General features: G+C 42.3%; 1 protein-coding gene across 1 annotated transcript in view; it reads right to left on the bottom strand.

Annotated features, from left to right (window-relative positions):
- The window catches only part of P3H2 (prolyl 3-hydroxylase 2), a 256,762-nt gene extending 254,226 nt beyond the window's left edge, over positions 1–2,536 (bottom strand). The window contains exon 1 of the mRNA XM_007936013.2: positions 2,072–2,536. Within this exon, the coding sequence (XP_007934204.1) occupies positions 2,072–2,536 (465 nt within the window). The remainder of the gene's footprint in view (positions 1–2,071) is intronic.
- Positions 2,537–12,164: the final 9,628 nt, after the last annotated feature.

Genomic DNA, 12,164 nt, shown 5'->3' on the forward strand with positions numbered 1-12,164 from the left:
GGGGGGAGACTCCCAGGAAGCTAAGCAAAGGCTGAAACTGTAGAGTTCTTCTTAGGTAGGCCAGATGGGAACATGATGCATCTTATTAGATGCTCACAAAGACACTATTCCAAATTCTAACCATCAAAAACTAATTTCTAAGAGGATAAAAATGTTTCCTCTTTAAGAGATTATCAGTTACACAGATCCAAGAAACTTTGCCTATGGGGGTGGAGGTAAAGTCAGGAGAAAATGCAAGACTTTTGCTGTGCTCTCAGATACATTATTGTGAGACTAGAAATCAGCATATACAGTTACATATTTTTGAAAAAAACTTCTTAAACATCACTGGCTCATCATACCACAACAAAGTACCACAAAGGTACCCACGTGTGACTTGTGTCTATTATCAATTCACTGTAAGAATTTAAGGCATGTGAAACCTATGGCTTCATGATTTCACTTCTTTTGACTTCCAACCAGAAGACATGAGCTAGGAAATGACTGACAGTGTTAACATTAACAGTGAAGCAAACTTAATTATAAAATCAAAGGAACCCAGGAATTTGAGAGTTACCCCATGGTTCTTTATATTCCCTCTCCAGATGTGAGAAAGAAAAATCTGCCCAAGATGTGTGACAGAACTGTAGGTAAGACTGCAAAACCTCACATTTAAGGCTATGGGGAGGCACACATCACAGGGCCCAAACTACCACCTACGTTCTGCTCTGGGAAGTACTTTATGACATCTGCTCTAGGGTATTCAAAGTTTCCTCTCTGCCTAGTATTGACTGAGTTCTGTAACACAGCTAAAAACTGTTCTAATCATTTAAAAGATGTCAGATTTACACTTAATATATACCTTAGCAAATCCATTAGAAGGCACAAGAGAGTGTAAGACAAGTTCTGGAAAGGACTCAGACTGTCTTCTTATTTTCTGCTCAAGATACCAGTCAAGAAAACTCAGCACCTTAGCCTCAGTCCTGGGCATTAAGAGTTTGTCTTGGTTGTGATTTCACAACTTTCACAGACAGCTGCACATCCCAAGAGAGCCCTGTCACTCGTGAGGGCAGAGACTATGTGCAATGAGCAGCAAAATGTATTTGGATGTCTGCACATGGTGTGTATTTGCATTGCTGCAGAAATGTAGCCTGGTCCATTGAAAGCATGGTTGACAAAACAATCAATCCTCAGAGATGCCACTTCTTCAACAACTGCAGAAGAAAGAGTAACATTCTGGCACAGAAAATCAGAAGGAGGGCAGCAAGTATAAATGCAAGTCTATAATTTCTATTTCAAGCAACATGAGGTAGGAGGAGGTCCAGGAATTAAGGCTAAAATCTCTCAATGAAAGCAACTAGATGATCTTCATAATTTTGAATGTGAGTAATATGTCAGTATGCACTGTATACATTCTGACACAAACTTCAGGCAAGTTGAATACACAAAAAATAAAACCAGGAAGAGTACTGGATATGTGACACCAAATCACCCAGTTCAATGCTTACCTCCTAAAATTGGAAGCTCTTTTACCAAAGTATTCCCTTTGGTAAATACTTTTAATGAGACTGCCCCACAGAGATTCACCTCCTCCAAGTGTCCCTTCTCTTTCACCTTTGATCCTTCCTTTACTCTTAGCTCTGCTGTTGAGGTACTGTATTTTAAACTTCAGAGAAAAGGTGTAGAGTAGGGTGTAGAAGGGATGAGGGAGCTCAGACAAAGAAGAAACAGGAACGAAGTTAAACCAAGACATGAACAGAGGGGAGAGACTTTGTGCTAGGCCCACTTCTGCCAAAGTCACAGAATTTAGTGCTTAATGGGTACTTTAATTATCAGCTTATCAAAACAACACTCTGAGAGAAACTGTTGCTGAGGGGAAATTCCTTGCCCTAGTGTATCTATTGTTGATTACAGGGAGGGATTAATCCACCAGATATCTAAATCTACAAGCACAAGACAGAAATGTTTGGGACCAAATCTAAAAGACAGGACTTTGGAGACTGAAGGCAAAGAGAAGCATGAGGAGGGCAGCGGAGAGCATTCCAGAGTCTCAGGTGGCGCTGGATGTGGAAAAACACTAATTTCTGGATACCTTAAGGTAGGCTCGCTGAAGGTAGTTGTAAGGCACTCTGCGCTGGAAGTCGCTGCGCACATCTTCGCTCACGCGGTGGCGGGACGCGGGTCCCTCGAGGCGCTGGGTCTCGCAGCTGCGGTAGCAACGCGCCCGCTCCAGCAAAGCACGGAAGAAGGGCAGCTCAGCACCTGGGCCGGCGCCGGGGGGCGCGAGCGGGCGGCGCGCGGCACAGTGGCGGGCGCAACGCGCGTGTATCTCCCGCAGTCGCTGGTGGCTGCGCAGCGCCGCTTCCAAGTCGCGCACGGCGCTCGCGTAGTCCCCGCTGTAGTAGGCGGCCACGCCACTGGCGTAGAGTAGGTCGAAGGGCTGCAAAGGCCCGGGCTCAGTCTCCAGCTCCCGGCGCGGGCTGTCTGGGGGACCGGCCCACAGCGATCGCGGTAGCAGCAGCGGCAGCAGCAGTGACACCCAAATGCGCTCCTGCATCTTCCGCCGCAGAGAGGGGCGGAACAGCCACGCTCCGAGACGGCTCCGGGGCACCTCTCGTTCAGCCCCCTCTCCCACCTCCACAGGCGATTGCGCGGGCCCTGCGGCGAACAGCCTGCCCCAAGAGCCCCAGGTGACCGCCGGCGCTCCGCAGACTGAGAGGCGGAGGCCTTGCCCGCCGACCGCTTTTAAAGGGACGCCCACAGCTCACATGCTCCTCCTGCTGCCCGAGCCTTCGCGAGCCACAGGCCGGCACTCAGCGCGCACCCTACAGGCTCCAGCCAGGGCGGCAGACCCAAGTGCCAGCCAGAGGGCGAGAGCAGCCGCATGAGGCCAAGCTGGGTGAGGAGCTTTACACGTGGGGTCCCTTCTAGGTTGCAGAAGTGGATATTGTTGCCCTATTATTAGAAATGAAGGAAAGCTTGCTTGGTAAAGTTAGAGCACCAAACATTTTATGGTGCATAACCTTACAGTTTTCAGAGTACTCTTGACTCCATTGACTCATTGAAGCTTCATCTCAGGTCATGAGGAAAGCATTGTAAGGCCCCTTGGTCCACTTACAGATGTTTGAGAAGAAAGGTGCTTTGCCCACGTTTGTAGAACTGAGAAATGGCAAAAGGCAGGCTCAATTCTTGGTCCTTTGGACTAAAAGATGACTGCTCCTTCACTTAGGGCGGGGGGGGGTGTCTCATCCTACTCTGTGTGAGTATATGTGCAGGTGTGTGACAGCAGCAGGACAAGAGCAGAGGAGTAGCATTAGATAACCCATCTTTCTGCGCAGAGGGCGGTATTACAAGACCCTGAGAACTGCTCAAGGAAGGAGCGACTATACTTTTCATTCTGCCTCTTTCGATTTACCATTTGTGCAGCTTTGCAGCAATGGGCCTCAGTTTCCTCATGCCCTACAGCTGCCAAACATTACAAAATGTCAAATGGTATTCAGATATAAATTCTTATTGTAAGAGTTGAACAAAGAGGCAATTTAATGAATCCAGTATCCCCAGGATTTAAATAATGAGCACCAATCTAGGAATGGGAAAGCTGACAGAAATGGTTGCCAGACTCCAAGGGAGTAGCTAAAGGCTTTCCTGTTGCTCTGATTCTCTTGCTTCTCCTTCTTAATAAATGCTTTCACAAAAGAGGTATGCCCCTTCTTCCTGTACCTTGGCTCCACATTCTCAGAGATGCCTGTGAGCTTTTGCACCAGACTCTTTAGTCTATCTCCTGGAGGCATTCTTGTAGTCTCCTGGTGCCTGTATAGTGAACTAGCAGAGTCTCCCTGGCCACTGGTATGGTGAGTGGGAGAGATGGGCAACTAGAAAGAATCACATGTATCATGTATTTGATAGGAATTTCCCAAAGAAGGCTTTTGTATGGAATCATCACAATGCTGAGGAGGTTGCCAGAGTTTCATACTCATTTCTTCATTTATTTTATTGGATTTGACCATGCTGGCCATGAACAGCCCTGACTGTATAACTCCAGGGACAATAAAGAATCATGCTTTTATTATTTTTCTCCACCAAACTTCATTTATTTGGCTCATCCCATTCATGGAAAAGTTCCAGTTTAAAGCTGAGTGAATGCCTTGGATGTTCAGTGTTCCAGAATTTGTACTTTAGTCATCTGTCCAGGCTTTTCCTTCAGGGATTGCCTCTGTTTTCAGATAAAGATTCTAGAATCCAGAGTTATCAATCCACTTGTCTTTGGGATCGAGATAAAAGTACCAGAATGTTGTAATATACACAGGTCTACATTTTATGACATTGCTCCATTATTTAATATTTTTGGTGGTGTTAGGTGCCGTCAAGTTGGTTCTGACTCATAGCGACCCTATGTAAAATGGAACAAAACACTGCCCTGTCTTGTTCCATCCTCACAATCATTGCTGTGTTTGAGCCCATTGTTGTAGCCGCTGTGTCAATCCTTCTTGTTAAGGCTCTTCCTCTTCCTCACTAACCCTCTGCTTTGCCAAGCATGATGTCCTTCTCCAGAGACTCAACTTCCTGATAACATGTCCAAGGTACGTGAAAAGAAGTTTCACCATACTCACTTCTAAGGAGTATTCTGGCTGCACTTCTTCCAAGACAGATTTCTTTGTTCTTCTGGCAGTCCATGGTGCATTCAATATTCTTTGCTACCACTATAATTCTGGTGGCGTAGTGCCTAAGACATGTGACTGCCAACTAGAAAACTGGTGGTTCAAACCCACCAGCCACTCCTCAGAAGGAAGGTTGGGCAATCTACTTCCTTAGTGATACTGCCTCAGAAACCGAAGGAGAAGGGTTGCTATGAGTTGGATTTGACTTGACAGCAGTTAGTGAGTGAGGGAGACTGCTATAATCCAAATACATCAATTCTTCAGTGTTTCTTATTCAGTCTCCGGCTTTCACATGCATAAGAAGTGATTGAAAATACCATGGCTTGGGTTATATACCTCTTAATCCTCAAAGTGTCATCTTTGCTTTGAATATTTTAAAGAGGTCTTTTTGTAGCATGTTTTGCACACTGCAATATATTATTTGATTTGACTGCTGCTCCCAAGGGCACTGATTGTGCATCCAAGTAAAATGAAATCCTTGACACCTTCAGTATATTCTCTCTTCATCATGCTGTTGTTTATTGGGCCAGTTGTGAAGATTTTTATTTTCTTCATGTTGAGGTGTAATCCATATTGAAAGCTGTAGTATTTGATCTTCATCAGTGAAGTGTTTCAAGTCTTCACTTTCAGCTAGCAAGGTTGTGTCATCTACATATCACAGATTGTTAATGAGTCTTCCTCCAATCCTGATGCTATGTTTTCTTCATGTAATCCACTTTGCCAGATTTTTCATTTGACCTACAGATTGAATAAGTATGGTGAAAGGATACAACCCTGATACACATCTTTTCTGATTTTAAACTATGCAGCATCTCCTTGTTCTGTTCAAATGATGCCTCTTGGTCTATGTCCAGGTTCCACATGAGCACAATTAAGTGTTCTAGAATTCCCATTTTTCCCAGTGTTACCTATAATTTGTTGTTATCCATACAGTCAAATACCTTTGCATAGTCAATAAAACACTGGCAAACATCTTTCTGGAATTCTTTACTTTCAGCCACGATCCATGTGACATAAGCAGTTTCATCCCTTGGTCCATGACCTCTTCTGAATCCAGCTTGAATTTCTGGCAGTGGCCTGTTGATGTACTGTTGGAACCATTTTTTAATTATCTTCCACAAAATTTTACTTCCGTATAGTATTAATGATACTGTTTGATAATTTCCACATTATGTTGAAATGGACACATATGAATCTCTTGCAGTCTGTTCATTAGGTAGCCATATTCCAAATTTCTTGTCATAGGTAAGTGAACACTTCCAGCATTGTATCCATTTATTGAAATACGTCAATTGGTATTCTTTGAATTCCTGGAGGCTTTTCTCTGCCAATGCCTTCAGTGCAGCTTGATCTTCTCTCAATACCATCAGATCTTGATCATTTATTACCTTCTGAAATGAAATTAATGTCTTTCAAGGCCTGCTGTCACCATAGGTATTCTGAGGAGAGGGAGAGATGAATAAGATGAATAATCTAGGCTCCTTTTCTTTGGGAAGATCACAATATTGTATGAGGGGAAAATATGATATAAAACCAAAACCAAATTCACTGCCGTCAAGTTGTTTCTGACTCATAGCAACCCTCATTGGGTTTCTGAGGCTGCAAATCTTTATGGAAGTAGATTTCCCAGTCTTCCTTCCACAGAGCAGCTAGCGGGCTTGAACTGCTGACCTTCTGGTTAGCAGTCAAGTCCCTTATCCACTACACTACCAGAGCTCCTTAAAACATGATATATAGGACTAAAATGCAAGCCAGAATGTGGTACATGTTGGGTAAGATTTAAAGTGCTACAGGAAACCAGAGGTTACAACGATGACTTCTAGCTAGAAAGATCTAAGAAAACTTGAAGGAAAAATTGATGTTGGTACAGAGGCAAAAGCCTAGAGTCTAAGCCATACCAATTTTGGAATCTTTCAAACCTTCTTAGTTACCTTGTCTCCTTCTGTACAACCTCTACCTGACTTTAGAGAAACACTTCAGTTGATAGCTCAAATTTACCTGAACATGGCTTCTGCTGAGAGAGATTCAGATGTAGCAATCTGGGGTATGGCCTGAGCCTTGGGATTTTTGAAATTTCCCCATGTTATTATAACATGAATCCAGGGTTGAGAACTACTATATAGAGTCAATGCCACAGTCCAAAGAGTAAATCTATGAGTGGGGGCTCCAGGTGCTGTGGGAGATTCATGAGTCTGAGATATTTGTATGAGGGCAGGCAGGGTTTTGTGATATTCCTCTGGTATTTCCTCCCCAAAGACTATCTGATCTGTCTGGGTCAAAATAAAAAGTTCGTGACTGTGAATGATTAAGGTTATGTGTCTACTTGGCTAGCTTATGATCCTCAGTGGTTTGACACTTATGTAATGATGAAGTTTGATAGTTATGTAATCATGTAGTTGTTGTCCATTTTGTTACATAATGTAATTATCTCCATGATGTTATCTGATGTGATCAGCCAGTGAGTTGTAAGGGGAGTTTCCTTGGGGGTGTGGCCTGCATCCAATATATATACAGATGTTCTAGCAAACTCCACTGGCCTTTTTGCTAGCTCTGGATTCTTCATCTGGCTCATCACCATTTGACCTGTGGTTGTTCGGACTTGAGCCAATGGCCTGCCTTATTGCTCAACAATCTTTGGATTCATCAGACTCCACAGCTATGTGTATCAGGAGAAGGCTGACCTCTGACTTATGGACTTGGTATTTGCCAGCCTCTACAACCCACCAGCCACTCCTCAGAAGGAAGGTTGGGCAATCTACATCCGTAGTGATACTGCCTCAGCAACCCAAGGAGAGGTTGCTATGAGTCAGATCTGACTCTACAGCATATAACAACAAAAACAGCAACAACTGCATGAGCCAGTACTTTGAGATATCTATATATCTATATATCTATATATATATATATATATACACACACATATATATGTTTTGTTGTTATTGTTATGTGCTGTTGAGTTGGACCCGACTTATAGCAACACCTCTTTGTGTTTCTGAGGCGGTATCACTACAGAAGTAGATTGCCCCATCTTCCTTCTGAGGAGTGGCTGATGAATTTGAACTGCCAGCCTTTTGGTTAGCAGTCAAATGCCTTAGGCACTATGCTACCAGAGCTCGCTCTCTCTCTCTCTCTTTCTCTCTCTCTCTCTCTATATAAATGTGTGTGTATATATATATAATTTTCCCCCTACATTTATTGATATAGATATTTCACTGGTTTTGCTTCTCTAGAGAACGCAGCCTAAGACAATGAATATATAAAGATAAGAGCTGTGCAATGTGGAGAACTTTATTTCAGGCCAGGCTCTGTCCAATGGTACCTACTCTTTGTTGAGAGAGACAAGGGTCTCTCCATGAGTCTATCACACTCCTGAACATCTTGCTGAGTGTGTAAAGAATTCAGGGTCCTGATTTCTTTTTATCTAGGCCATTTTTTAGACAACTGGGTTTCATCTGACAGTTTCTGATTCAGTAGAGGCCCAAATTTTGCATTTCCAGCAAGTTCCTTGGTGATGCTGCAGTAATTGGCATGGGAACCATATTTTGAGAATCACTTCATAAATCAATTCCGTATGAACAGTGGTTCTCAAACTTTGATGTGTATCAAAAAGCTGATAAAAAACACAGAGGCCTGACTTGCTCAAGCAGACATAGTCTGGGCCTTGGTGTCTTTACCAAGTTCCCCAGGGTATTCTGATATCACTTTGGTTAGAGAAGTGGCTGTTTATAAGGGTAGATTTTGGCCCCCAGGAGACATTTAAGAATGTTTGGAGAAATTTTCCGTTGCCACAGCTGGAGGGTATGAGATGAACTACCAGAATGTGGTCAGCAGAGGCCAGCAGTGCTGCTAACTATCCTGAAATGCACAGGACAGCACCCTCCAAACAAAAATTATCTAGTCTCAGACGTCAGTAGTGCCAAGGTTGAGGTACCCTGGGAAAGATCATTGTTTGAGCACTCATAGTTTGAGTCTGGTCCAATTCCCTTACTTTACAAATGAGTGAACTCAGGCCAATGGGTCACATAGGTAGCTAATGGCAGGAGTAAGATGCTTAGTTTTATACACTGAAATATAAAGCATGAATGCTAAATGGTAAGGGACAGTGAGTGATAGTACTTTTGTGATTTTTAAAACAATGAGAAACAAAGCAAAAATATGTGGAAGAAAAAGTAACTATGATTTGAGAAAATGAGCCCTTAGAAGCATAAGAAGTTGAAATTTCTGTTAAGCTAGGTATAAGCCTAGAGAATGCAATTCCACTTTTGTTCTCCAAAAGGAAACCAAACTCACTAACGTGGAGTCAATTTGACTTACAGTGACCCCTCCTTGGGTTTCCAAGGCAGTATCACTACGGAAATAGATTGACCAGCCTTCCTTCCAAGGAGTGGCTGGTGGGTTTGAACCACCAACCGTCTGGTTAGCAGTCAAGTGCCTTAGGCACTATGCCACCAGAGCTCTTTGTTCTCCATTCCTTACAAATTCAAAGAACAGCCCAAACACAAGAGAATCCATCCAAAAACATTAAAAGTCACTTCCTACTTTATTATATTTGGAATAAATCTTGACACAAGTTTGAATTTCCTTTTGACTTCTTTTTATAAGTCAACAGTATCATTGCACCCACTACTTTAGGGAATCATCAGCAGGAAGAAATTCAGAGAAGAAAAGATCTTCAAATGCTTCTTATTTTCTCCAATGTGCTTAGTTTCTCAAATCTAACTTCTCTATTTTTCTGCAAAATCTTTAAAGACAATTAAAGAAAAAAATGTGCTCAGACTTCAGCAGTATTCTTGATCAGCAGTGTTTATTTTTAATCATGTGTAACCAGGGCTTTTGCTTGCCCAAAACATCTTCGGTTCCTTTGAAATGAAAGGAACAGTTCTCACTGTGCAACAACCCAGCCCGTGTTCAGCTGCTGTTGATGCTGGTGACAAGGGAGTTGTTTGGAAGACTATTTTTTCCTTACACAAATAGAGTCATCTGAAGACTCCCTTCCCAACCTGACTCCAAATAAGTTAGTGTGAAAGTCAAACCACCAACAATCTGTCAACATAAGAGAGAAAGAGAGAGAAAGGCGTCTTGGAGGAAAATTTTTTTTTAGAAAAATTAATATTTAACTTACGTTTAAAATCAAACAGGAGTTGCCACATTCCAGAACTGGCTGTTCCTTTCCAATTTCTTTAATGGTTCCATCCCTGTGCTTACCTTAATTCATGATTTAGCTTAAAATTCCAAAGCAAATAATACATGCAAACACTGTCTTCCTTAGCTTTGTCATGGAGGCATTCTAACTACATTCTTTGAGAAACACAAAATTAGTTGGATGAGAAAGGAGTAAATGAAATAATGCTAATAACTCCAAAAATAAGCTAAAAATACAATGCAGAATGAAAACCATTGAATTGGGCATATCCTGTGTATATGTTATATATGTATATGTATATGTTAGCTCTTTTCACAAACATTAACTCATTAAATTGTAAGGATCCCTTTGAGATGAAATTAGTATTGTAATGTTACCAATTAGAAGACTGAGGCTTATAAAAAAAAAAAAAAAAAATGACTTGCCTAAGGACATGGTTTGCAAGTGACAGAGCCAGAGCTAACTCCTACTTAGTTCTTTCCCCACTTTCTCCTGCTAGGGCTAAAATATCTTCATAGCTCATGTCAAGACTCTACTTTGGTTCAACTTGTACAGATCACTTTTCTTGTTTATTTGCCAACTTTGTTGTATATTCATCATTCATCAGACGAATAAGTCAGAGTAAGGGACTTATAAAATCATTTTGCAAATTAAATACAAACAGGTCATGCTTGTCTGTGTGTATATACACGTGCATGTGTAAAACCATTTGTATCGGACAGAGGCCATATATGGCAGTGAACTCAACTTGGGCAATAAAGATAGATGACTTAATGTATATAGCAAGAGACATGACCACAGGAATGAATAGATGTTAATTTATTCCTACATAAGAGATTACAAAATTCTTAATATCAGAGACCTTACTATCAGAACTTCAGGGAAAGGATGATTACTCTGTGTGCTTGGGGTGATCCGTCATTCTGAGATAACCCTCATTCGCTGCCTATCTTTGAGACTTCTTCCCATCCCTGTCCCTGCAGTCTTCATAGCAGGGGTGCTCCGATTCTCCATTTCAGGTTAAGCCAAGCAGCAGTCTCTGGGAACTAAGTCTGGTCCTAATCACCCAGTAGTTTAAAGAGGCTTGTCCCAAGGCCAAGTAGACTCTACTGTTCTCCTTACTGTTGTGCTCTGCCCTGGAATCCTTCTTTAGAAACTGAATCCTTGTTTTATGTTAGGCTTGATAATTAATCATTTCTCTTTTCCCAATTTCAATTTTGGAACCATTTAAGCAGACTCAGAATGGGAGAAATGAATATCCTAATATAACTTTTATTGATGCAAAAGCAGGTTTGGAGAATATGGTTTTGATGGGCAGCAATTAGTCTTTCTAGTGTTCCGCCACCCCCGCCATTAAATTAAAGGCACCTGATGAGTCACAGGCTGAGCTGCAGAACAAGTGAAGTATTACTCTAAAAGTTCCCTCATGGACAGATTATAAGAACAGGGTCTTCCCTCTGACATTCTGCTTATCTGAATTGAATAAGAAACACTCCATTTCCTCTGAAGACCGAAGAAAGGTTGATGCTTTTGAGTTGTGGTGCTGGCGAAGAATGCTGAAGGTACCATGGACATGGACTTCTACTGGCTCTGAGATTGTTCCTGAACCCAAGCCCCTCTTCCCAGCTGTCACATGTCACTAATCCTAGTCAATTGCTTGAAGTCACAACTAGTTCTTGCTGACAGACTCCTCTAGCCTGGGCCTCATCTCTGTACTAGGGCACCCCCTATTCCCTCTTATAGCCACTCTGACACTGTTTACCACTGGACACCTGGCTGTAATACATCCTGTACCTTGTTACTTTTGTTGCTTGTGTGCCCTTAAGTCTTGCCCAATAAAGTGTTTCACAGGAATCATCAAGACCAGTACCAGTCTGCCATGCTTCAGACAGGGCTTCCAATGTGACACCCTTCATTGGGCCTGACCCAATTACAGAAGAGGTGTCAGTGTTTTCATTTTCTTAGCCTCAACTTCAAAGAGAAAGGATAGAGAAGATCACTTCAAATGAATAGTATCTTGTACTTATTTCTAGCAAAATATAAGCGTAGGCTGTTGTAGAACCCACATTTTGTTGGGGACCTAGGTGGAAAGCCTAACAGAGAAGGCACAGGCAGAAATATAAATACATTATTTACCTAGTAAAGGATTCATTTTCGAGAAAAGATTGAGATTGTCAAAGAATTCACGTTGCTTGGTTCTACAATCGAGGCCAAAGTAAACAGCAGTCAGGACATTAGACAACGTGTAGCACTGGGCAGGTTGGCTGCAAAGGAACTCTTTCAAGTGCTGAGGAGTAAGGATGTCTTCTCGAGGACTGAGGTGTACCTGACACAGGCCGTGATATTTCCAGTCACCTTGTATGCATGTGAGAGCTGGACAATGA

This window comes from Orycteropus afer, unplaced genomic scaffold (assembly GCF_000298275.1).
Source record: "Orycteropus afer afer isolate SDZICR_OR568_19922 unplaced genomic scaffold, OryAfe1.0 scaffold00032, whole genome shotgun sequence".
NCBI classification, from domain to species: domain Eukaryota; kingdom Metazoa; phylum Chordata; class Mammalia; order Tubulidentata; family Orycteropodidae; genus Orycteropus; species Orycteropus afer.